The sequence below is a fragment of the Physcomitrium patens genome, chromosome 1 (assembly GCF_059467195.1).
Source record: "Physcomitrium patens ecotype Gransden chromosome 1, ASM5946719v1, whole genome shotgun sequence".
Taxonomy (NCBI): Eukaryota; Viridiplantae; Streptophyta; class Bryopsida; order Funariales; family Funariaceae; genus Physcomitrium; species Physcomitrium patens.
This window is the reverse complement of record NC_143410.1, coordinates 679303-707270: the sequence shown is the minus strand read 5'-3', so window position 1 is coordinate 707270 and position 27968 is coordinate 679303. Positions and strand designations below refer to the sequence as shown.

At 36.4% G+C, this 27968-nt stretch overlaps 2 protein-coding genes across 3 annotated transcripts; both read left to right on the top strand.

Annotated features, from left to right (window-relative positions):
- The first annotated feature begins 4430 nt into the window (after positions 1 to 4430).
- Positions 4431 to 7587, top strand: LOC112292107 (PLASTID TRANSCRIPTIONALLY ACTIVE protein 6, chloroplastic). The gene is made up of 7 exons (XM_024540264.3): positions 4431 to 4949; positions 5534 to 5923; positions 6076 to 6144; positions 6244 to 6348; positions 6550 to 6669; positions 6951 to 7040; positions 7241 to 7587. Exons 1-7 carry the CDS (start codon positions 4677 to 4679, stop codon positions 7355 to 7357), a joined length of 1164 nt encoding a protein of 387 aa, XP_024396032.1. The 5' UTR covers positions 4431 to 4676; the 3' UTR covers positions 7358 to 7587.
- An 11129-nt stretch (positions 7588 to 18716) lies between these two features.
- Positions 18717 to 22062, top strand: LOC112290217 (zinc finger protein CONSTANS-LIKE 16). Of its 2 annotated transcripts, none has more exons than XM_024536301.3 (4): positions 18717 to 20419; positions 20582 to 20868; positions 21027 to 21194; positions 21421 to 22062. In XM_024536301.3, exons 1-4 carry the CDS (start codon positions 19483 to 19485, stop codon positions 21451 to 21453), a joined length of 1425 nt encoding a protein of 474 aa, XP_024392069.1. In that variant the 5' UTR covers positions 18717 to 19482; the 3' UTR covers positions 21454 to 22062. The 2 variants fall into 2 exon arrangements, 1 of the variants encoding a protein (XP_024392069.1); XR_002972078.3 differs by having other exon boundaries at positions 19346 to 20419; positions 21027 to 21322.
- The last annotated feature ends 5906 nt before the right edge of the window (positions 22063 to 27968 follow it).

Sequence of the window (27968 nt, the reverse complement as noted above, 5' to 3'; positions counted from 1 at the left end):
AATATTATTAAGCAATCTTTATAGTCAAATAGCTTCTATGTAGGTTTTTTAAAATGACATATATTTGCAATTAGTTGAGCATAGTATGATTGTTCTTCGTTTTTTGTTAGTCCAAATAATAAATTAAATTTTTAACTTAATATTATATATGAATATTAAACAACAATCATCCAAATTACTTGCCTCGTTGATATCTAAAAATCCACTTGAAATTAGCAATTGTGTTGACAATTGTTATAAAATACCTAAATATAAGATAAATTTGAGTTATCACAAACTTTATTTGCTTAATTTTTAATAAATTTTTTTCAAATATTAAGATATAATATTGATAGATTTAAACATATCTAATCTTTTCTTGAGTGATATGTGAAGTTCACTACTAATTAGTGCATCATAAGAAAAATTCTTTGTTTAATTAATTTCTTGTTTAATATTAAAATAAATAAATAAATAAAACTTTAGTTAATTTGTTACTATGCTCCATAGATATAGTTACTATGAAAAATGATTTTTTTCTAAATTTATGCAATAAAGATTTGATGAAATTAAATTGATTTCTTTTAAGACAATTTTTTTGTTCATTACAAAAGATTTATAAGCCCAATGTATAAGACTTTTTAATTAGTCCAAATCAATTATTTCAATCTAAGTAGAAATTTGATATTATATCTTTTATAATAAAATTATATTAATAGTAGTTAATATGATATAATCTAAAAAAAATCCCAACATCAAAATATTATTCTTATTTCATTATAAGTATAAATTAGTATCTGTAATACTTTAAAGTAAACCAAAAATAAAACAAAATAAAATCAGAAAGTGCTTAGTATGAGATACATTTAAATCGCTCAAGTCCATAAAGAGCTTTCTGTAGCTTACAAGTAATATATTTAGTAAAACAGATAAATGGACTAGGAGTGAATAATTTTAATTTGATTTCTTCTTATGATTTATAATTTGAATAAGTAATTGTGACATATTTTCAATGGATGTGTAGAAATTAATTAGTTAAAAATACTAATATGCTATTTATTGAAGATAATTTGAGGAAAAAAAAAAAAAAAAAAAAAAAAAACCTATTGTTAAAGCTTATTATCTAAGAGCATTCTTTAGCTACAAAACTATTGATATATATATATATATATATATATATATTGATTACATGCTTGATTTTAAATACTCTTTTATATTTCATTAAATACTTATTAGGTGATAATTCTAATAAAAATTATATATCATTTTTAGCTTCTAACAAAAATTGAGTAGTTATTATATATTTTCAATTTGTGGCATCTATACTTGCTATGACTTCTTCATAAGAATCATTTTATATTTAAGAAGATTTTTTATTAACTTAAGCAACTTAGATCAATAAAATTTTGCATCCAAAGAATTAAAAATGGTGTTATTTACTGATAATACATAAATTTTAAAAATGATATCTTTAATACTTTTTAGATTGATAACCAGCTTATTCTTTGTTAAATTTTATAATCTTTTAAGAAATATATATCTATAACTATTATTCTATTTGAATATTAAGTTTTCAATTTTTATAGTACTTAATGCCATTGAAGTTGATTGTTTATAATTCAGTTATTGTATCAGCATAGAATAATAAAGAACATGTAAATCTTAATTTATTGAATAATATGCAATTAATTTATGCTTAAAGTTTTAAAGGTTTGAAAAAAAGCATGTAATAGAAATTTATAACTTGCTTAACCAATTTTTTGATTAGAAATAAATTATATTGGATACTAGATATATAATAAACAACAAGAAATACACTTATTTATTGTCATTTTGATGTATCACATTAACTTCACCAATATTTTTGTTCCATATCTAAAGCCTTTGTAAATATAAGTATGTTGTTATATAAAAATGGGATAATAATTTTAAAATATTTTTTGTCATAAATTATACAACTAACAGCTCTTAACCCTAAAATTTAATTATTTGGAAGATTTTACTTGATCATTTAGCAATGTTGCATATAAAGTAGTTTCTAGCTTCTTAGATTTTTATTTTTATTTTTTTATGATTAATAAATTTGTAACAAACTTTGGCTCTATGATTGAATTTACTATCATTAAATTAGAATTTATTAGGAATATTATTAGAATTATTTGTATTTCTAAAATGAGATTTATTAAATTTTTAAAAACATCTTAGAAAAATCTTATATTGGAGTTATAGCATGGTTTATTTCTTTGAAAAAAATACTACTTATAAAGAATAAGAGATTTTATTAAAATTATTTATCTAATGCTTGCATCTAAATACTAAATTTGAATTAGATGGATAGTTGTAATGACAACTTTTATTATTATTTTCTTAGATGAAGTGTGTAACTAAATTTTGCAAGTTTAGATTTTGATCTTGTATAAACACTAAGAAAATACAAAAACTTAAATGCATGTGATACATCAAAGCTATAACAACACTTTTGTTATTTAAAAGAGATTTAGTTATAAATAATTAATTAAGAAGAAATATTAATATTTAAATATCTTTGCTTATGCTTTCATTTTTTATCTTTAGTGTGGTTAGTCTTTTCGTCAAATATATTTTTGCTATAGAGTCTCGAGCTTCTTATACATAACATAATTTAGCTAACGATTCTTTTAATTTATTGTGTTGTTGATTTGTGCAAAATTTGATTTAATTCTAGATAACTGCATGTAAATATTCATTCTTGCATACCTTTCTCATCTTAAATTTTTTTATTACATGCACTTGTAAGAAGAGTATAAATTACTTTATCTCTTAGATTAGTTGGTAGAATCTTTAATTTGGTTTCAAAACCATCAACTATTTTTAATAATTTTTGAGATTTTAAAAAATAATTATATTAAATTTTTATATATAAAAATAACTTCTATTATATTTTTTTTAAATTAAAAAAAATTATATTGAACTAAGACATCTTATATTTTTAATTAAATATATATTAATTTTTATTTAATTCATTGATAATTTATAATTTATCAATTAATCCTTTTTATTCTTTAGTTTTAAATATGAGAAAATTATAAAATACAAGAGTTTTTCATCTACAAATAAATTTCAAAAAAGATATTTCTATTTCTATTAGTTGTTTCTTCTATTTCTGTTTGATTAACATCCATTTTATTTTCTAATTTTATAATTGTACCAAGGCCTCTTTCTCCTTGGCCATTTTGATATCATGTCAAGAAAGAGAATATTATATTTATTAATCATAAGACGAATTCCTAAATACTTATCCACTATGAACCTACGAGATACGACACATCACTTGTGTCCTTCTACACATGAAAGGTAAGCCTATTTAATCTAAAGGATGAGTTTTTTATTTCATCCCAACACCTTCAAACCCAAATATATTGAATGTGAAGCATAAAGCATCAGCACAGCTCGTCTCAATAAAAAAAACAACTAAAACAGAGAACACAAAGAAAAATGAAGTGTAAACAAACCAAAGCAAGCCATGAATTCCAAGAAGGCAAAGGAGAGAAGAAGACAACCTGAAAGGCAAGCAAATGTCATGTCAAAGTGTTATTTTTTGTTTTTATTTTTTAGTGAAGTTATTGTGCAAAAAAAACATGTTTCACACTTCAATCCCATGTGCTTCAAACGAAGAGTAATCACGATTATCAGCCATGATTCGTAGCCACGGTGTGGACATAGTGGAGATTTCAGGCAGCTCAGTCGTCAATTACAGAGAGGGCATAAAGTGCTGTAGCGGTTTTCCGGTGTTTTAATGCTGTGAATGACACTGAATTCAGCTGGAATCAAGTCTTAGCCACAAGTGTTTGGCACCAATGAACCTGGAAAACGTCAGGAATGACTTCATCGCCGTCTTCAACTTCAAAGCAGAGCAGTTGAAATCAGGCGTGCTGGCACCTACCTCACACAATCTGAAAGTGTCGCAAAACCATCAACCATTTGCTATTCGTACCAAAATTTGCATATCAATTATGCCCGATAAGGAATGCAAACTTAGGAAATGGCGCTTGCAGGCTTGCACTTGCCAGTCGTTGCAAGCCAGTTGCAGAGCTATTGCAAAGCAAGAGAAACCTGCTACTACCCATATGACGATTCGACAAACCTTCTGAAGGTTTGTCGAATCGTCATGACGTGAGAAGGTGAGCAGAACAGACTGTTATGTTATCTGCAATCAAGTTCCCATGCAACCGGACTCGAGACGAAACATCACCTGCCCCGCCACATCAGAAGTGACGCAAAGTCCACAAGCACGAGCATCGCCTTGGATGAGCTTAAAAAGTGGAGAGGATACGTTTGGGGAGGGTTTCATCCGGACAGTACTCTAGTTCATCATCTACCTTCCGTCTCGCCGTGGTTTGGATAGGGTTCGTTTTTCAGTGCAGGGTTTTAGCGGGGTTTATCTCTCCCCCTCAATCTCCATTCAATTTTTTTGTTGCTCATCCGAGACGAGGAGGCTAGCAACTGCTGTAGTGGGCAACCTTAGCCCAGTGTCATCTCATTTTTGAAGCATATTTCACGAGTCCAGGACATGGGTTTCAGGGCTTGACATTGAATTTACTTTGTGTTGTCGATCCTGTTAAGAGATTGAGCATGCTCATTAGTTGAGATCATGTTTTGAAGTTTGTTCTACCCTGCGACTGCATCACAGGATTCTGCTTAAGTGAGCAGCGTTCGAAATGTCGGCTCTTCATTCAGCTAGCGGTATGCAATGCTTGAGGTGGACAGCCAAACTCGACCAGAGCTTTGCTAAAAGTCGAACCGTTTCTACGACTCCTACTCCCAAGGCAACTTCCGCTTCGAAGCCATGGGTAGTTCCTCGTAATTTGTCGAGAGGCTACTCCATAGATGGTAGCAGACCGTCTCCACGCTTTGTTAGCAGCGATGAAAGCGGTGCCCGGTGTAGGCGCCGAGTACCAGCTAGGACTGCGACTGTTTCCAAGTTCTATCCGGTAAGGTTTCAACATTAAGTCAATTTCTGGTTTCTAAGCTCTGAGCCGCAAAACCTAATTATATAATACGATACACCCGATGTCATTTCTAGAGAGCTAGGTGTTATCCTTGTTTCCGCGCATTTTTAGTCGTGCAGCCAAGATACCATGCAATTGCAGCGACGCCATAGTTCTTGTGATTTCTTAACTCACTGGTCAACTTGATTTCAAATATGCGGAGCACCGTATTCATTTTTTGCAGAAAATTATCCTCATCTTCAGGATTTTCTTTTGTGATAATTGGAAGATCTAATAATCAGGTTCTAGTGAACGCTGAAGCATGGCATCTAGTGTTGGTTATTATGGTCTAATTTGTCTCTTGAATGGTACGATCAGACGGAAAGGGTTATTCGAAGGGTGACTTGCCTTGACAGAGTGGTTTATTAGGGTTTTTGCGCTGATAATTTCTGATGCACCCTGGCCGACGGTTGGCCAAAGTCTTGACGGTAGTCAAATGCCTAAGGAGATTTTTGAGAACCTGTGTTTTTTTTTTAATTCAAAGCTGATATTTGTTGGGTTTGCGCTTACTTGTGGGTTCCTAATAGGTCAATGTTTATTCAAGTACAACAACCAGCGGAATGCGGATTTCGAGGCCAACTCGTCATTCTCGGCAGCTAAGACGAGACACACGAATTCGCGGGTCGGAGGATGACTTTGAGGTTGAAGATGCGGTGGACTACGAAATGGACGGCACGGGTGAGGACGATGAGGATGACGGTGATTCAAGGGACTTTGACACCGAGTATGACATGCCTATGGGAGACTACGTCGTACAAGAAAGTGAAACGTTTATGTCTACTGAAGGTGTGGAGGAGGAGAGAGTAGTAGATTACAAAATTGATGAAGACGAATTCCATAAACTCAGCTTGTATGACTGTGATTTCTTCATCAGGAAAGTACCAGATCAAGATAACGACGTTTTTGATTTTAGAGAGGTATTTACACGCCGAATTTTGAGGCTTTCAAGGGCTGCCATGTTTTGGAGAGAACCATTGTGTTGTAGCGTTAGCCATGTTCAGAGTCGCAGACTTAGCATTTGACATTCGAAGTGTTTCACCTTTTTAAAACATGTCTGGTAAATGTACAGATGTATGTCACTGCCCCAGATACGGACACGTACGCAATTCCAAAGGTTATCGGGGAAATGCCAAAGAAGGTGAGAGAATCTCATTGTTCACCTTTTCGAAATTTTGAAGCCCTTAAAGCTGGACTGGATTTATAGAAGATAACCTTACGCTTTGGTACATGTGTGCAGCCTCTTCGATGCATGAAGAGCAATTACGAATATATTTCCGTGACAGAACCCCCAATCGACACACCGCGTGCGCCGTTTTCAAAAACTGAGTATCAGGCTATGAAGGTTCTTCTACACTGTCTCTATAATATGCACTAGTGTACCTAAAATAATCGTTTCAAATTGCTGTTTACGTTACTCCTCATTGCTCCTCTCGCATCCTGACATTGTTTTGTATACTTGGGGCATTAACAATTTCTGCGTGTCTAGCACCACTCGTATATACTCATGCACAAACAAATGATGACATGATTTCGTTTTCCATAGGTCTTCTTGATAAAGCACTATCGAAATCTTCGGGAAGACCATGAGGACTTTGTTTTGGATCTCGAAAATATTTATGTCATCGATTCTACTACGAAATCAATCACAAAAGCTGATGTCAAGGTATACTGGATCGACAGTATCCTAAATCATTGTTCAAATTGACGTAGTTCTACTTGCAATGCTATTATCTAGATTCGAAATGCAACCCCCACCTGATATTTATCTTATATTGCCCTTAGAATATGCAGTCGAATTAGTGAGGGCGACATCTTGGTTCTGACAGTAAGGAGAACGCAATCCTTTTGTAAATGTTCTGTGTATTCTAGATCCAGCTCCTGTATATTTTTTGAAGGTCAATGTTACACTCCTGCTGATATATTAAGTGTTCGGGTGATTGTCAGGTGGAGGTTAGAAGAGGTAAATATCGGGATCGCACCGAAGAGACCTTGATTGTTCGAGATGACGGAACTTCATTCAAGATTATCCCAACGGTTAGATAAAGCTCTCATTTGCCTTGTGTATCTTCGTGCATGTCTTAATTCATATGCTCATTCACATTTGTTACTTGGATCTTGCGGAGGAGGGGGATTTCTCTATTTCTATTCAGAGATTAGATTGATGGGGTTTGCTGTGTAAGGATGTTCAAACTTGAAAATATGTGTATTTCGTTAATCAAGGCGCTGATGTTCAGGAGGAAGCTCACACCCCGGATGAGGTCATCCAGGCGCAGCAGTGGGATACTACAAAGGAGAGCATGGACAACTATCTCCGAGGTTTCCGTGATTACGACAAATCGAAATGGTTCTAATGTTCTCAGCGATGTCGTACTTTTGCTCATGAGAGTTCCCTGAATCCCCATAGATGACTGTAGACGATCAGTGACCTCTTTGGGATAACCACCTATATATTTTGAATCCAAACATGTTTAGCTGGACTCACAAGTCACGTGATTTACTGAAAGCACCTTCCTCTTGCAGCCTCTGACGGCTTGCAAATTGAATACAACCTGGGAAGAGCATTTGCTCTTCAGTAAGAGGAGAGAGTTCTGTCATGGTCTTACTTCGAGATATAGAGGTCAAGAGGCCCCTGAATGTTGCAAATTGCACATACGCATATTCATATGCCTCGACACAGGCCCTAGGAACTCCACAAATGATCACGATGTGGGTCTTTCATAAGCTAGTCGCCTGCTGTTTCAGAAGGGGTTGTTCATGCACAGGTTCTTGACATCAGTGTGTTCCACTTATGTCCGAATTGGGACGGATTATGCCCTGAGAAAAAGAAAACTGAACTCAATTCTTCCTAGAGTTGTAATTGAGCCCGTCTCAAAATTGAGAGTCTCCACACAGAATCGGTTAGTTCTATTATCAGAAACCACATCACGTCATGTTCTGCTGACCCACCTCCCATCAGGATACACCTGCACATAAGGTAGGTTTCTGGTTTGCCGTGTAGCTCTGCTCTGCACCTGCGACATCTTACATCTGATGGTGATTACTCAAGTGAGATGTATAAAGTGCAGCCCAGAGCCTGCCAACGAACGGGTAAACCTACCGAGAAGATAGATCGGAGAAAAGGTTTCTGCCCAGGATTGATGTTGCATGAACTTAGGTGAATATGTACTTGTAGGAAGAGGAGAAAGCAGCTCTCGAACCAACAACTATCGGTCGAATAATCTTAATACCTAGATAGTCTAAATCTGCGTTAAAATTCCACATGTAGAACTGGGTAAGAAGACTACCCACACTAACATTATAAAATGGATACTTATGACCAGCTCTCAAAAGTGGATTTTACTTCATGCTCATTTTTCATCAAATCCACTACAAGCCAGAATATTAACTCACAAATAATAGTTCAAACTGGGAACATTTCCACAAACTGTCATTAGCCCTCCCTTCATTGGAATTCTAGTTCGATTTCATTTGTTTTTTCTTCAGCAGGGGGCCCACGTTAGGGCTTTCAGAGCTTTCATATTAGTCTCAAGAAGTTTCTGCAACGTCCAGGGTGGGTTAGGTTCTTCAACCACTGTGAGAAAAGGAAATGGATAGGGAGCCCAAGGATTTCTACTAAACTGAAAAAGGAGTAAAAACCGGGTAGATGGTGTTCAGTAGCAACTGAGGATGTGGAGCATCACTAAGAGTGCAAAGTTGCTGGGTCCTTTTAATGATTCTGCATGGGTTCTCTATCAAGCAACAGCCGTTTCCAAATGTTCCCTGGATGAAACAGGACACAGAGTACACAATTGCCAATTGTGTGCGCACGAGTGTGTGGATATACATGTGCATGTACAACAACAATTACAACTTAAGTATAACTTTTCTGATTATCATTTCATTGTCAGTGGAAGCTCAGATAGTTGGAACCCACCTTGAGATGCTTGGAAGAGTCATCCGTCAACGCCAACAATCGAACAATGACCTCAACAGGCTTGCACAATTAATTCAAAGCATGTGTACACGGCTCTAGGTAAATAAATAAATATGTGTATATATATATATATATATACATATATATATATATATGAATTCAATCCTTTGTGCTATTTTAGAAAGGGGAAATCAACAGCTAAATCCGGTCATAGATAAGAGCATCTCAGCAAAATTAACTGCCAATTTACCTACATAACGAAATCAAAGTAGCTTTGCCCAGCACACGCCCTTTCATCCAGAATGAGTGCATCCATCCTTATAATTAAGTATTTCGCCCGGGGAGTGGGGGGAGGGGTGGGGATAGGTAAAGCTGTGGGAGCGGTGGAGGGCCACCACAGGAGGAGCAGGCATCATCAAAAAATTCTATTCAGGACTAGTAGAATTAAAGTTTCGTATTGAAAGTTTGAAAATGCCAGTCTGTGATAACCAGTATACAGGATTCTTATTTTCATTCGGAAGAAATGCAAACTGCTGAGTCCGCAAGTGGTGGTAGATTCAGTTATTCTCGTCAAAACACAAACCTAACCCAAAACGAATCCTAATACCAGACGAAAATTGCAAGAAGTAAAGCCCACAAACTGAAAAAATCCAGGGAGGTCTCTCTTCCACAAATGGCTCCCCGGAATGCTCAAAGATCATCCGGACACTTGTGGGTTCACGTAGGTCTTGATTCACCGCGAATTACGACCGCAGTCAACAACTCTCCATTTCTGGATCGCTCGCTCGCTATCCAGCTCGGCCTCGCTTCCTCTAAAGCAGCAAAGCCTGTTGAACTGATACTCCAAGAAATTTGTAGAGCCACTAATTAGCGTTTGCACAGGAAGCACTAATCAAATATGTGGCACGAGTCAGCGGTTGTGAGCTTGCGGCTCCCCTTGTGACTCTTTTTACGTTGCTTTTTCCCGTCTTTTCCTTGTCAGTGGCTGCAGAAGTGGATCCTCCGGTTGAAAGCGAAAAGCAATAACAAAGGGATAAACCGCGCCCGAAAAGGTTAATGACCTGCTAAAATACCGCAGTAAAATCCGAGGAACGAATGTCGCTGAAGAAGGTGATGAGCCACAAAAAGCAAGCATGGAATCGAACTCCTGCAGCCTCCAGTATCGTCAAGTAGGAACGGAGAACTCAATCTGCCCTAAAGTGGAGGATTCTCATAATCCTCAGGGAGGCTGCCAAGTTCGGAAACCTGAATGCATGTCGAAGTCGCGGTGTGAAATTGAATATTATATCTTTGCACAACCGGGAAGCCCTGCACTCTCAACTGGGGCAGCAGTGTGGAGCTCTTAATGACCGCCGTGTGGAGAAATACGAGTGGTGCTGATGAAGCATCCTTTTATCTCGTGAGACGACGAGCGTGGTGAGCCTATGCTGTTGCAGCAAGAAGTTTTTTGTCTTCAAATTTGGAATAACAGTGGAGCTTTTGAACTCGTGTTTATCCAAACCAGATTGGGCAATTGTCCTCAGTTGCGAAAGGGGCAGCCCAGCCAAACAAAGCAAATCACCTTGGAAGACTCACAAAGATGGACACATAGTTAATGGACGAATAGAAAAAATGAATCCTGCGATGAAGAGCTTTTTCTTTCCAGTGTTGGTGAATGATCATATGAGTGGCAACATTGATTTTGGATGGATGTCAGTTGTGATTGGAGTTTTGTGTCATTTAGCTTCACTGGTTAATTAGAGGTTGAGCCAGTTAAGTTGGTCCCCATTCATTCTGTGTACTGAAAGTTAACCAAAACTTTTTCCTATTTTTAATGGCCATCGTTAGGCAAGATGCTGTGATAAATTTCCGCACCAGAATCATACAAATCTTCGATTTCCAAAAAAACAGAAAGCTAAAATTCTGACAAATAATGACGTGTGGGTGTGGTGTGAGGGGGGGAATCAGCCTTCAAAGCAGCCCGAATTTGCACAAAACTTAGTTTTTAGAAAAACATCCCCTGCCCAGACGTCGTCTGTACGATCTAGTGGGTGCAAAAGCGGCCCAGGTGAGCAGTTATTACATGAAGCCAAGATGCCACCTCTGCAGTTTAAAAGCATGGATAAACGCATCACCCAAATATACAAGGACACTGCCCAGATTGGAGTAGTGGAGTAGTAGTGGTGGTACCACCTTATCTCCCCCTCCTTTATTTTCACATTCAACTGGGCAGTATATTTTATGAGTTATCCACGAGAACCGTTGCGAACAGCCCTTTTGCTGATAACATGAAGGCCATTCGAGGTAAGAGCCTTTACTGTTTGAGCGATATGATGGGATCTCTCACGTCTTCGTGCGAATGCGCCACAAGAGGGGTCATTGCGGGGAAGAGAAAATCTGATCAAGTAGCTTCCAAGGACGTTAAAACTCAGAATTTTGACATCAAAACTCATAACTTTAACATTAAGACTCATACTTTTAACATTAAAACTCAAAGTTTTGTCTATGGGTGCAGCAGTTGTGCGCCAGGGGAAGCGGTGTGTCAGGAGCCCAAGCCCAAAACAGCGCCCATCTCCGTGATAGGGGCAGCAAAAGCAGAGGGAGGGCATGTGCTATTGAAGAAGCAGCTCAAGGCTCCGACCCCAAAACCACTGTAAATTCGACTTAGATTGAGAGCCTGAAAGGTAGTGTCCGTCTGGGAATCCTGGAGTGCCAGATCAGCCCTAAGAGTAGTGAATTAGGTCTAGCTGGCAGATCATTGGAAGCTACAAATAGAAAAATGAGAGGAGCTAATGATTGTGCAATGTACCCAAATAGGAGGGGTACTTTTCAATATATTCTGGGGGGACTGAGGAAGGCTTGAGGTTGCTACTGGTGGAATAGGATTCATTCTATCAGGATTGGGCAGAAATTCAGGAAGTTAACTATTCTGGTCAAAAAGGTGCCCGGTGTTGAAAAAAAGCCAAGTCCCAGTCTCAACCACATTGATCACAGTAATCTTGAAGTATTAATTTAATATCAAGTGAATTTTAAAAACTTCTCTCAAGCAAGATGATAGTTACAGAGGAAAAATTGCATATGATGTGAAAAAATATTTTAAAATCTTAGATGTCATAAAAAGTGCTATTACAAAAAATATATGTTGTAAAAACTTCTCATTGTTTCCAAACCCACAGGCTGAAACTCATGTAGGGGAGAACGTAGACCAAAAGTAAAATTTGGAATAGGAGACACATACTTTAGCAAATCAGTTAGATAATAATACAATGCGAAAAGAAATCATGAATTTTAACTTCTGAAACACAAGCACAAAAATTCAGCAAGACATTAATGCAACGTAAAACAAAAGAGGAAAGAAGGGATAAAAAGAGAGTGATGTGAACTGGCAACTTTGGTCGAGAAGGAGGGGAATCATCTACTTTTTCACATTCAGCCCAGCATCCATCCAGCACAGAAAATGTGGTTCTCATGGTGCATGGGGACGAGTGTCAAAGTGATGGATACTCTAAAGATAGCCATACTATATATATAATTATTGTGGTGGGAAAGGAATATGGATCTGTAATCAAATTGGAGCATTCACCTGCTCTTGCAAAAGTCCCCCCCCCTTGTTGTAAAGCTGCCACATCACTTCTTCTTTTTTCTCTCACTTACTTTTACGATTATTCATCACTTTTTTCTTTTTCGTTTTTCGTTTGTTTTTTATGGCTGGTTTTAGATTCAATTCATCTTTGCGAAAACCTAAAATCCCTTCCCTTCCATTAGGATTGCCACGTGTAGTAAAAACAAAAATTCTTCATTACAAATACACGTATTAGAAACTTCATTACCAATAACTATAATTATTTATAATTATTTATATTAATACATGGTACTTACTATTAAGATATTTCAAGAAATAGTAGAATTCAATGTGAAAGTCTGAATTGTACTGACCCAGAAATGTGTCATACAGTTTTATTTGTACAACTACATGTAGTCATTAACATATTATGATATCCAAAAAATGCAGAAAATCAATTTATCATTGTCTGAACTTTGCAAAGAGTCCAACAAGATTCTGATTTGACAAAGTAAATTTGAAATGTAGTTGCGTTCATATATTTGAATTCTGTACAGAATTAAAACACCTTTGTGTTTTTAAACTACACCATCATTAAGTGCTGAAAACATGTCGTTAACAGCTCCGTGTCTTGACAGTTCTTCTTACTTTTTTTATTGATTTTTAACATAAGTAGTTTAGTTGAAACTGAAAAATTAGAAATTCATGCTTTGACAGTTCATATTTGAAACTTACATTTCTTATGAGCTGGCTTTACACGCAATATTGATCAAGAACTAAATATAATTTAAACTTTATTTGTAAACATGTGATGTTCCTTTTTATGTGTTTGATTTTACAAATCCTTTGATGGATATGTGTAGGGGGGACATATTTTAAAACTGTAATTTAAGATCAAGAATCTTGATAATTTTTATGGATCTTAATATAAATTTCTAATGTTATAAATTTATTCCAATAAAATCACTACTGTGATTATTACCACGAATAAAATTATTACTCGAAATAATATTTAGAGTGTAACAAAATTTGATAACACAAAAAAAATTTAATCCAGTGTTTATATACATAATAGTTAGCTGCAATTTCTCATTCGATAATTTTGAGAGCTGTAATGCAATGAAAGTGCCAAGTTGGCAGACTTATGTGTTGGTTTTTGTGTGCAGATTTATGTAGAAAAGTATGCCTAGTTACCAAGACAAATACATATATATATATATATATATATATGTGTGTGTGTGTATTTGATAAAATTCCATATATTTTGGAATACAAACTTTAATTATATATTCTTGATTCATGTTTCATTAAAAGTCAGTGGAAATTAGAGGAGAGATGATCTAGGAAGGTTTCAACCATGTGATACATACATATATACATCTACACATACATATACATATAATTTAATTGGTACGTATTGTATGAGTTCTCTTTTTCGTCACATAACTAACTGTGGAAATTCTCAAAGGTAGTGTCTAAATGGGCTTCAAGTGTCTTGATTAAAACCCACATCAAATAAAACAGAGGCAAGTACTTCACAACGAGGCCTAAAAAATTTCCATCATTCTCATCACTGGTGCAGACATCTGAAGTACCCCCTCCCCTAAAAGTTGCTCCCTCCTTAAACGCGTTTGGGGGGGGGGGGGAGGGGAGGAGGAGGGTACAAAGCCATTCTTCTGAAGCGTTCCCAAGGGAGGGAGGGAGGGAGGGAGGGAGGGACAGAGAGAGATAGAGTACAAATACGAAGGGAACAGGTTCCCGCATGGTCCCGTGATAGGGGCACGGGCGTTGGCCCTGCGGGGGGGACGGCATACCGTGGGGGTGGGTGATGATTTGGGCTCTGCCACGACGAGGCTCCTCTCTCATCTGCATGAGCGTGCGGTGCTCAGACCCATAATAACACCCCCCCCCTTCCTCCATTTTGACAGACATGGAGAGCGATCGACAGAGACCAGGCAAGCAAGCGCTGCAGGGCTGCCTGGCTGGCTCGCAGGCGTCAAGGATGCGGGCCCCACATCCGGACATGTTCTCCGCCCTCTTTCGGTGCACTGGGTGAAGCGCAACAAGTCGCAAACTAACTTCAAGCCCAACTTGAAGCCTCGCTCTCTCACGCTGAGCCCATCGCCCATCCTCCCCTGAGCGATTGCCGGGACATTGAACTCTCCGATCTCCGTCTCCCTGATCACATTTGGAAAATTGCATCACGTGATGGAGGAATTGGATCTCGTCCATTATTAGATCGGAGATGCACCTGCGCAGGCACACGCCTCTGGCTAGGAATTCCGGAACGCATCGCACCTCTCAGCTCCGATACATACAGGGTTTTGGGGTTTGGATCTGAAAACGTAGTTCACAGCAAGCGTGTTCCTCTTTCGGTTTCACAATAGTTTCGTTGGAGTTGCACATGCTAATCTGACTTCTCGTGTGGATACATGGAATTATAATCTTAGTGAACAGTGTTAACTGTACCATGAATATGTGTGTATGAGAGCGAGTGTATGTACACAAACAAACAAAAACAATAAATCTGTTCTTTCTAATTTGGATAGAAAATAGAGATTGTGTTTTTACTCTGGATCAACATTTTACTTTTGAATCAAGAAACATCGCATAATAGTTGCATACAAAAATGTAGTTTTTATTTCCATGTGTTAAAGAACTCTTGTAAATATGAAATCTTAATTGAGTTGCTATAAGTTAGAATAAGAGTACAACGTTGACAACTGTTGACAAGCATGATGGTTTGTTTCTATCTTCTTTTTCATTTTTCCATTTTTCCATTTTTTTTCACTCTCTGTCTTAAAAAAAAAATTGGGCAACTACTGATATATATATATATATATATATATATTGTTTTTTCATTTGTTGTTATTGAAATAGGTAAAATTACGAACGGAAGTCACTGCTAATGTCACATTCTATTAGTACAATAATTCACAAAAATCTAAATGATTAAATATTAAATAGAAGTTGTGTAACAATAGCATGTTTTTATTTAAATAGTGATCATGTGAAACATTTGAGACAAGTTAAAATATGCCTCCTAAATAAAATAAAAAATATTTTGATACTAAATAATACATTTAACAAATTATAATTAATAAATATATAAAAATATCCAATTAAAACAGCAAGAAAAACACAAGTCTATGGTCAGAATTCAGTCGCAACATTTCAAAAATTGAATGTACAATACCATGCACAAAGTTGTTTCAATTTCTTTATTGTTGTATCTTTATGTGCACGCCTGTGGCTGTGTAAACGTGAAAGAAACCGAAAAGAAAAAGAAAAAGGAATGTAATCTAACAATGCATGTGTGTAAGAGAATAACTAACTTATATAATGAAAGGGACTCTCTAATGATTACGTTGATAACAACGAATGAGAAATGCATCCAATGAAAGGGTAGCCACTTGCATCCAACAAACTCCCTCCCACCCCATTGATCACCGCCCGTGTGGACAGAACCCTGCCACAGAATCTTGCATTGGCCCCTTCTGGGAACCGTGCGGTACTGCACGGTTCCACAGCCTCGGTGCTCCAGGTAGCATGGGCGAGTGGGAATACGTCACAGGGCCTCTCCCTTTTGTCCTATCGCCTTTGGCTCTCGCCTTGTCACAGGTGGGTTTGTACCTCCCCCCGTCTTGGATCAGTACCTCCCTTGGGCTTGTAGGTACCTGCAGGTCTCTGACGAGCAGGCTGGAACCCCGTCATTATGTAGAACCAAAGCTTTTGACGAGTATCATTGCAAAGAGGAATCTCTTCTCGCCTTCAATGGGATCAATTGTGGAAGTCTATTGGCTCTCTAGTTCTCACCATCTCAATTGGACAACTGTGTGGCTTTGCCCTAAATCCAACTGGGTCCTTTGAATTTACTTCTTATTTGTGTGTGTATAGGTATTTTTTTAATAACTTCTTAACTATTCAAATATATTTAAATGAATGAATAAAAAGTCTAAAGAGTAACACAATAAAATTCTACATACATGCTCGTGAATCAACGTATCTAAATACACCTTGGTCCAAAGTAATAATATAGGATGGAATGTAGAATTTTAATAGAATATCTGTCAATGACATCAATTTCAACATACAATATGTTACATTCTAAAAATATCATCTAAACCATGCGTTAAAATGTGTGTTAATGTAACCACACATGATATGAATGTAAAACAATGTCTGTAATTTAACTCTGTGGTAGAAGACACAAAGATGTTTCAATAAAAGTTCAATATAATTAATTGATGGTTAGAGCAACAAACACATTTGCACATTACACCCAGTTTTGATTGTTTATGTTGCCACCTAGCTTTACAAGTATTATAACAGAAACATGATCTATTTGTGTGTCATGGCCATACATACACCTGTATGGTCACAGATTCAAACAAATAATTGAAATGTTGTCAATAGTTGTACATCATCCAGTATCTATTTTTATACATGAACAAAAGTGAAGATATCATGGTACTTGAAATCAAAGTCTTGTTCAATACATGCATAGTTGTGGACTGTCTTCTAGACATTCCAATCACTCAATTTCTTCAACAGGTAATCTGGCAGGACAGGGGCTTGCAAGCAGGGGACAAGTTGATGTTACCAGTGCATATTACTTTCCATTTTTCATAAAATTACCTTCTATATTACCCAAGTTTTTCAAACTATAGCAGAATTTGTCTCTAGTGCAATAGTTGCACCACTTTCTCATTTACCCTGATTTATTCCAGATTGGAAATTTAATTAAAAGAACCTCTAAGTTTCAAAATGCCCATTAGTTAACTCTACAGGTCATTTTGGCGTCTTATAGCCGGTGGATCATGACACGTTGCCCACTCTGAGCCGCTCATTGGGAGGCCCCCAATAAAAGGAAATCGGGCTTGGGATTTGAGCTGGGGTCTGGCAAATCCTTTGACCATGATGAATGAAAGTAGATGGTTGACATCCACCTTTTTCAAACCATGTGCTTTCTCTAAATACGCCACATCCCAATTGTACATCGGATTCGGGACCCCATTCCCGTGAAGGAGTACAAATGGATGAATGAATATCTGACGAAGTTCAACGTCAGTGACCTGGTTTCATCCATCGTTGGCTGAAGGGTCGGTTCGCCGTTCCTTTTTCAGTCAGGTGCTCTGGGCATTGAATTCGTAAATTTTCTCTGCATTCCGTGGGCAACAGGGAAATAATATATATATATATATATATATAAGTAAAAGGATTAAACGAACAGAAGTTGACTTTATGACCATGCTGATGCAAAAGCACTCTGATCTGTACGCAGGCTTGGGGGTCAGACCTACCTGTTTTAAGCCTGCCACCAGAGTTATGAATATCTAAGCACGTAACCTACATCTCACACGGCTTTACGATGTGGACTTCTTGTAATATCTACTGAGACTGGCGACTTTAACCACTGGTGGATGCTCCACTGCTAACTTAAATCAAAATTGGGAACCAATTTAGAACCCCCATTTCATTCAGATTTATGCACACTCTCTCTCACACACACACCAATTACTTAGTTGAACGCCAATTTGATACGCTATTCTTTTGAGGTTTAAAATTTTCACATTTCATGACATGCCATGTTAGAATTGGTGGAGAGAAAGAAATAAATAAAACGTAATAGTGCCCAAAGGGTGGTGATATATTCTAACGTCTGCAGTGATCATCTTCAGCGCAGCCTAATCTCAGAATGAGGGTGTGGGTTTGCTAGAACACAAATAAATAGTATGATTTTTGTAACAAAAGTGGCGTCTTGGATGTTGTTCCTTAGTTGAGTTTGTTCCGATTCAATTCTCACAAAATGTCCTCACAAATCGACGCGCTGTTTCTTCGTGGAGCGGCGACGGAGGTTGGGGGAATGCACAGCTTCCGCTGGAGACGAGGTAGTCTGGAATTCTACACCGTCAATAATGGCGAGAGGGGAGATCACCGTCCGCGGGGGTTGGGTTGAGAAAAGAGCAGGCCAGGGACAGTAATTCCCTCTGAAGCAACCTGGCAGCATCTTCTCTCCATTGGCCACAGAGAAGGGGGCAGAAATTTTCACCGAGTTGGTCGCAGAATGAGCAGCTACTGGAATGTTGCTATAGTGTAGCCGCTAGGCTAGGCTCGTGGCGGATGGCTTGTGGCTTGTGCCAGTGCCACCCTCTGTCCCTTCTCCCAGACGCAGAGATTTCTTATAGGAGGGCCCCTGCACATTTTTTCTCTTCATAAAGAAATAGGGTAGATTGCAGTTGTGAGCCTGTCTCCTCGCAGGTCAAGGTGATAGGGCTCGTCAAGGTAGGGTGTACCCAGGCTGATGCCATTGATCCCACGTTTGTCGAATCGGTCGGAATTCGGTATGCAAGCTTCAGCATCCGTAAAGTTGTCCGTGCGTGCGTGTTTGTTCTTTAGCTTCAGGTTAAGTCCAGGTATCGTTCATCTTGTGAAGGGGAGATTGAGGTGATGGCGAGGCATTGAGATTGCGATAGTTTGTAGAGCGACGGGGTGGGACGCTTAGTACACAAGGTCGAGCAGTGGAAGGATTACTGGGGTTCAGTAATGCAGTTTATCTCAATTGGCGTGGAGTGAAGGAGTTGTAGTATGCGTTGTGTGTCCCTGCTTCTTTATCTGAAGGGACCCGAATGCAACACATGATTTGTCTCACTAGTAATATTTTTCCGACATTCATCTGCGCAAGGATCGTGGACGAAATAATATATATCAATTAAGTTGTAGAGAATTACATGAAACTTGTTGAGTAGTCAGCCTCGGTGAGTTGAAACTGAGAATCAGTAGCTCTGAAGTGACCGAGAGCTGGTGCGAGGAGGAGCACGATTGCTCGTCGGTTTTGATAATGGCTGTCTTAAGAGGCTTTCTTCGGAATCCCTTCAACTGGTAGTTTGTACTTGTGTACCAGTTTTTGTGAACTTCCTGAGTACTAAAAGAAATAAGAGGCATCGGTGGGCGTGGTGACTGACTGCAGCGAAGCGTTTTGTAGAAGAGGAGTGGTGGAGGGATTCAATAATATCGCTGAGATGACGACCAAGGGAGCTAGCAGGTCGGCGGCTACGGCAATGGCAATAGCAGGACGAGCGTCGCGAGCATGCGACGTCTGCGCCAGCAAGAGCGCACGTTGGTACTGCGGTGCCGATCGAGCGTATCTCTGCGACAAGTGTGACACGCAAGTGCATTCCGCCAATGCTCTCGCGCGACGTCATGAGCGACATCGCCTCACCCCAAGCGGAGTCGCAATGCAACCAGCTCGAAAACCCGCCGCTGACTTGATGAAAGATAAAACATTTTCACAGCGAAAACATACCATATCTAAGAAGACGCACGCATCTCCAGTGCAGGTCCTGCCACCCAGAAAGCGATCTAGGACCAGTAGACCTCATCCTCATCGTCAAGCTCAGCACATTACTGAAGCCACACCTGCTTCGAAGCTGCACAATGCGAAGGATGTGGAGGTGGAGGACGAGTTCTTGACGGTCACAGACGCTTTTGATACTGAGGATTTCCTCGTGGACGATACCCAAGAGGTGCCGTCGCTCATCACGGTGGCCCAGGACTCCTCGCCGTCGAGCTCCGAGTTGGATTTGTCGTCCGATTTCTCTCCTGAATTGAACAGCGACGCTCAGGGAGGTAGCAGCTCTCCATCTTCAGACTCATTTGTTGCCTATTTCAAAGGAAAAGCGGCTCAAGATGACTGCTTCTCCGACGACGTCATGTCGGACCAGTTCCTGGTTCCCGATGCATTCGATGACGGGATCAATATCTGCTGCGACATGGATGGCAACATTAGTCTTGCTGGAGATGCGTGTTTCATCTCTGGTGATATTCCGGGACTTGACGGGTTTGAGGATTTTGGGTCCCGAGAATTGAGTAATAACACGTACAGTTTTGACCTTGCTCTTCGTGATAGCTTACCGGGGGCTTTTGAGGGAGATGGCGCGGCTACGTCTGACGCGAGAGGTATTTTACTTGGGAGCACACGCTCACGACCTTCACTCATTGTTTGCTATTTCAGTCCTCCTTCTGCGTTCCAGTTTTTCTATGTGGTGTTTAGATATTTTAACTCATCGCAGTGCAGTAATGCTGATGAACTCTTCCTGTTTTGTCTTTCCATTTCCACAGGCACTTCCCTCAAGCAGAATGTAGTTGGAGTAGAGAATGATCAATTTTCCACTGGTCCTTTCGCCAATTTTTTTGCGAAGAATCGAAAGAGCGAAACAGTGCATTCAAGCCCTGAGAACATTAAGAATGAAGCCAAGGAGATTTTGCGGTGCTGCCTAGAAGGTCTTACTGAAGAAGATATGCGTACAGTTCCCTCCCTAAGATTAAACTATGAAGACGTCATCACTGCCTGGTCTGACAGAGGCGAGCCCTGGGTCAATCCCGAAAATTTCCCTTCTGAGGCCACGGTAGGTGTTGCTCGGGAATCTAGTCACGCAAATCTTCAGCAGGTAGTCGCAGTTTGTTAAGAGCAGTAGCTATTTTGGGCCAAACAAACACACGCACACACACAAACAAACGAAAGAATAAAAGTATTGAGCTCCTCTCTGTTCCTTGGTGCTTCCAGGACGTGGGTCTAGTGCCTGACATGGGGCAGGGAGGTGCCGATGATGGACATGGAGGCCGGGAGGCTAGAGTGATGAGATACAAAGCGAAAAGGCGGAGTCGACTTTTTTCGAAGAAGATTAGATACGAAGTTAGGAAGCTCAATGCAGAGAAGCGGCCTCGTATGAAGGTTAGTTTCCCTTTAGTAGTTACTGCTCAATAGCGTTTTAGAGGTATGGAGCGACTGTTTAGGTTTACACCTCCTTCATCGCTAGCGAAATCGGTTGAAGCTGTACGTCAGGAAGAAGATCTCTGCAGGTGTGTCTTCATCAACGTCATAAACTCTGCTGGGAAATCGATCGTGATATTGAAAATGACTCAAAGTCTCACGAGTGGTTTCCCGCTCTGAACTGCAGGGCCGGTTTGTGAAGAGGACAAAGAGTTCTTGATTAGGCTCCAGTCCCGCCCAACAGCGAGCTCTGCAATGGAGATTTCAGTACAGCCTCGGAGCTCGCATTTCTTGTAGTTTATTAACCCTCACACATCAAAAGAAAGAACATGCTTAGACCCATATAAGGGAGGAGTGTGACGGGAACCTTAGAGGTAGAGAGGGTGAGCATAAACCATGGTTTGGTGTAAGTTTGTGATGATTTCAAATCACGTGTAGACACTCCCAAGGTAGCAATGGACGGACAGCGGCGACTATGACTGCGATGACGATGACAGCTGAACTAATTGCAGCATCTTGTGTGTTCTGCCGTCATTGCGATGACGTTGAGTTTAGTAGAAGCCGATTTCTGCGAAGTAAGCAACGCGGTGATACATACGTAGGACTTACGTGAATGGAGGTGGTGATGATCTTCTCAAGAAGACGAAGAAACTTTGATTGCAGCAGGGAAAATGGATTGGATTCATTGGCAGTCGTGTAGCCCTCGCCGTGATCCTGCGGCGAGGAGAAGGAAGTGGAGGAACAAGAGCTGAAGGCTCTCACCTATCAATGTAGCTCTGCAACACTTGAACATCTAATTTGATGCTCAGTACAAATCTTTTCGTTTTTATTTCCCCGTTTCACAGGGTTCCTACCCAGCCATCGCTCTTGTCGTTCCTCTTCAACTTGAAACTGTCGTTGCAGAAATTGCCAATCTACTGAAGACGTCTTATTTCTCAATGTTACAAACTTGCTCGGATCTCGAAACTAAGCACATTTGTTTGTAAAGCTTCGTTGTTTCATGCCCGTCTTATACCCGTTTCATGCCCACTTCACGCCCAATTGCTGTTCTCATTTATGGATTTTGTCCGTCTAGTGACATAGATAGCCCTAATTCTTGACAACAAAGGTGAAATCCTGCATGGCCCAGGTCGTAGAGATATGTATCGGAAGGTGCCCTTGTAGCCATTCTGCATAAAATTGTCTCTTGGTACTAGGCGATGAGCTGTTTCATCCATCATTCACGCCCTTACAGGAAGTAATTTTTGCAGATTTCACAATGAACCATTATTTCTTTCTTTCTTTTGGAAAACTTGGCTATTATTACTGTTATTAGGGAGTGGCTAAAGCAACAGACCCATGTTGTTGAGGCTACTCCCCACTTGGGTTCTCTTGATTAATTGATATGGTTGTCACACCATATCTAGCTACATCACCAAAATCCATCAACATTAATTTATATGGTAGAGAAGAAAAAAGATTGACAAAGGCTCTACATTAGATTGCAACACCATGGGATGATTACAGATGCATGCATCTAAACTTGTTAAAATTGGATTAACAAAAGATTGTATTCAAATACATAACATAGATGGTGTCTTAATTACTTTTAATCTTTTGCTTTGTGCTACCTTATGCCCTTTGGACAAATCTTTGCATCAACAAATTAGCCATAAATAGCATTATGTGTTTGCATCTTAATGATATAAAAGAAAGTAAAGGAAGGAAAGAGCTCTAGTAATGTTGTTGTGTGGTAATACAACTATATGGTGAAAAATAAAAATATGGATATTATTATAGAAGAGTCTCATAGAAAGATATAATAGAAAAATAAGAATAGATAATAGGAAGGTAGTAAAATTTTTAGACTTAATGCTACATTTTATAGAAGAGATTTCTATTTACTTTGTAGGGATATAAATGAGCTAAATCGAAGTAAATAAAATGAATAATTGATATAGGCATATTTAAGAGAAGGTTAAGAATATGTTTTAGTAAAAATTACCTCAAAATATGAAGTATTGATACCTAGAGAGGATTAGTTGTGAACCAAGGTCAAAACCAAATCACAAGGCACAAAACTACACACCTATAGTAACTTTAGGATTCTTTGGTTGATTAGAGAGTGAGATTTGAGAGCATATAGGAGAAAAGTTCTTTAAACAGTGGCTTGAAGTAATTTAAGTATGTAACAACTTTATAAAGACTTTATAAAGTTAGGGTTGTTTTTGAGTGACTTTGGATTTTGATAAATTCAAAGAGTTTGCAATTTGGATAATTGTGTGAAATTTATAAATGATTTGTAAGTAAAATTTTGTAATTAAGTGATAATTATATTGTGTAATTTGTGTTATAAGTTTGAGCTTGATCTTTTGGTTTGTTTAAAGTTTATTAAAGCTCAAACATATTGAAGCCTTAGAAATTAGGATTTAGAAGACCAATGTAGATTTCTCAAATATTTGACGATTTGTTAGTTAGATTGAAATAAAATTTTGTATAAAAGTAGTAAACTTGATTTTAAAAATTAAACATAGTTTGAAATCTATTGAACAATGTTATTTAGAAATTTTGGCTCTAAAATATTGACATCCAGGTTGGAGAAAGAGGCTAGCTTTATGTAAGCAAATTTTAGGAGTTATTTTCTATATGATATATTTGATCTTCTTCAAATTTTTATTATACTTATTGGCAACTTGGTTATTGAGAAGTGTGCTAATTTTGAGTTGAAGTTAATGATTCAATTATAAATTATTGAGATTTAAATGTGTTGTTGGATTTATTAAGAATTCAATTAAGATTTAAGATTTGATTAGGATTTGATTAAAATTCATTAAATTTTTATTAGAATTAATTTAGGATTTGATTGGGATTTAATTAGAATTTAATTAGAATTTGATTAATATTTATCTAAGATTTATTTAGAATTTATTTAATATGCTTATTTTTAGTATTTGAAGGATTTTTTATTATTTATTTAAAATTTTATATTTCTAATAAAGATTATTTTTATTTCTTTAGGATTTTATTTTATTTTATTTTATTTTTGAGAATAATTTATTATTTCTTTATGTTTCTTTTTTAATTTCTTTTAAATTCCTTTTAGACTTATTAAATTTTTATTATGGTTATTAAAGATTATTTAGAATTTATTTAAGATATTATTAAATTTGAAAGGATTTTTTTTGTTGTATTTCTATTTATTTTCTACAATTAAATACTCAATACATTCTTAAGCAAGAATATACATAATATGACATAAATGGTGAATTTAATGTGAAAGCTTTAGGTAGAATATCTTAAAGTTTGTTTATTTTTATTTTGATTTAATGAAAAAAGATAATAAGAGATTTGAAGCAGCTATGGAAGGAACTTCAAATAGAATTGCAAGTAGAGCTTCTAATAGAGCTTTGATTGAAGGAAAAAGTATATATATGGATTTAACAATTGTAAATATGTTTCAAGTTTTTATATTGTCTATATAGTAATAGCAAAGCAATAATTGTAAGGAAGCTTTAACAACTATAACATTAAAAGCAATAGTTTACAAAATTGACAAATTTGGTAGAAGAAATATTTTAAATTATTTAAGAAGTTGCATATGGAAAATGGAATTAAATAAAATTTCTAAGAAGAAGATGATTGAACTATATGGACTTACCACTATAATGGAGATAAAAGAACAAGTTACATTAATTATGAAGCATTATGGGAGTTCATGGGAGATATTTTTACATGCATTAAAAGACAAATATTTCTTAAAAGTCATTGATTGTATTACTAAGAAATTATTTCTAGACTAGATTAAGTAGCATAATAAAAAATTACAAGCAATAGAGCTATTAAAGGAGTTTGAAAGATAATATTTTTAATTATTGAAGGTAGAAAAGTTAAATTTGGAGCCAAACAAGGTTGAATCATTTTTTTAAGGTATCAATGAAGAATTATACAAAAAATTGGAATTACATTTTAAAGACAAAGAAGAAGATGAAGGATTAACAACAAAGTGAAGAAATATTGAAGATGCTATAGGTTTACTTGCAAAAAGAAAAATGAAGAAAGATAGAATCAACATTCAAAGAATAATATAAGTAATTTTATGTGCATATGACATAATTGACAATGTCTATTATTCAATTTCCAATGTCTATATCAACAAAAGAAGATATGGAGGTTGAAGAGATTATACATAGGAATAAAAGATCTTCAAATTAAATTAACAAAAATTAAAGAAAAGATTCTATAAATAATTTGAAGGTTATTTTAAAATAAAATTATGTACAAATATGCATTTGATATGACAATTCTTCTCATACTAGAAAATATTTCAATAAATTTAATGACATGGTGCAACAAAGAATTATTTTTTGGAAAGATAGAGAAATAGAAAGAAAAAAAAAGAAGAATAGAGAATCCTAGATCTAAGCTGAATTCCTATCGACAATCCAAAGGCTTGCAATAATTAGCTTGATTCTTGGATATTCATATCTAAGTTTGTTGATACCATGTTGATGCATGTACTAATACACATGCCATATTTGTATGCCATATATCTTATACCTTGCAATATTCTGGATCCATATAATATTTCATATTAATATTATCTATACACCATCTTCAGTACCATCTAATATAATATCAATATTGTATTTGGTATGTATTCAGAATCATATTCTTCTATATATCATCCAGCAATTGTTCGTGGTATTGTACCACATATTATATTGTATGAAGTTTGTATTTTATATAAAATCTAATACTATATCTAATATCCCATATTCTATGATATATGGTATAGATTTCAGATTGAATATTGTCATGTTTTACCATATATACTAGAATTGTGAAGATTTTGGATTCCTTCTAGATGCTCTTAAGATATTAAAATTATGCCACTTAAATTCCTTCCAAAATACCTTCTACAATTGGACTTTCTTATTAGAATTTCTATATTAGTCATATTTTTTTTCTTAACTTTAATTTGCTTGTATGTAACATTTTTTATTTAATCTTTCATCTAATAATTGCACTTGGCATTTTAATTACATTCTTTTTGTTCTAACACAACAAGTGAGATATTTTGGTAACTCACATAATGTCTCCAATATCATCTTATCCTTGTATTTCCATTTTTTTGTAATTATGATCTACAATGATTGTTTTTACCTTCATAGATGTGATAATATAAGACATGGCCATAGATGTTCCTCTTCTTGACTAATGATTTTTGTTTTGGTCAATTTTGTTCATCGTCAATATTAGGTGGTTCTTTTGTTTTTTTGTTTTTTTGTTTTGTTTTGTTTTGTTATTTTTTGTTATTTTTTTTTGTTATTTTTAATTCAACGTTGCTGCTTTTTTTACATTGCTCTACGAAAAGCCATTGTTTTTTTTAAAGTAAGCGATAGAGGCTTCGCTTTGCTCCTAATTTTTTTTCTATGATCAGTCAATGGAATATTATTGTGCCAATGTAGTAGGCAAAATTAATTTTTTTCTTGTTGTTATTTGTAACAGAGTTCTATTGAAGAGTATTGTTCTATATTTGATATTGGCATATGAGTTTTTGCTTCCAAATTATGTAGAAGTCTGATCTAAAGTTGCCAAAGAAGCCTTGTTATCAATGTGACTTGATCTTGGAGTTGATACAAAGAAGGTGCAAGGACTAAATCATTTTTTTTTTTTTTTTTTTTTTTTTTTTTTTCTATTGATGGCAACTTCAAGTTGCAATGGCATCTAGTTGAATGTTCTATAGTACTTATTATGGTTCTACCTCATTTTTTAATTTATGCCAAAGGAACTTGCCCCTGACAATATAATTTTTTTTTGTATTTATAATAGTATGTATTATTGTAGTAGATTACAATTCTTTAATGTACTTGCTTTGACTCATTGTAATAGTCTTATTATCATAATCTCTTAAAAACTCCACTTCTAAATAATAGTAGAGCTCTCTCAAATTACTCATCTCATACTCCTTTTCTAATATGACCTTCATTCAATCCATCTTTTTCATATTATTAGCCAAGATGATCAAATCATTAATATAGAAGATTACAATCAGCAAGAATTCTTTAGATTGCATCACATGTAATCAATAATCAACATCATTCTTTGCAAATCCCATATTGACAAAAAATATGTCAATACATTAGTACCATGTTTTTGGTGATTGTTTCAATCTATACAAGGATTTCTTCAACTTGCATACAAGGTGCTCTTTGCCATATTGTATAAATCCTTGAGATTGATTTACATAAATATCTTCTTACACTTTTCCATTCAAAAAGGCTATCTTCACATCTATTTGGTGTATTTTTAAGTCCATTACTGTTCTAATTGCTATAATAGTCTTAATAATAGTAAATTTGGTAATGGATATATAAATCTCATTAATGTCAATATCAACAACTTTTAAATATCTTTTGGAAACTAATCTTGATTTATGCCTCACTATCACACCCATTACATCTCTTTTAGTCATAAATACCCATTTACAATCAATATTAGATCAATTTGCTGGAAGAGATGCCAATTCTCATATACCATTGTTTATAGCATCATACAAAGACAATAGATCAGTACGAAGAGTAATATTTATATGTTCATCACTTACTTAAAGAAAGATGTGGTTTTTCCATCATTTGCTACATGGTCTTTTTTTTTCTCAAAGAATATCTCCTTTCATTTAAAGAAGATTCATCTTATTGTATTCTATGCTCTCTTCTAAGCTTCTTTTCCTTTAAAGCTTATTTTTTTTCACTC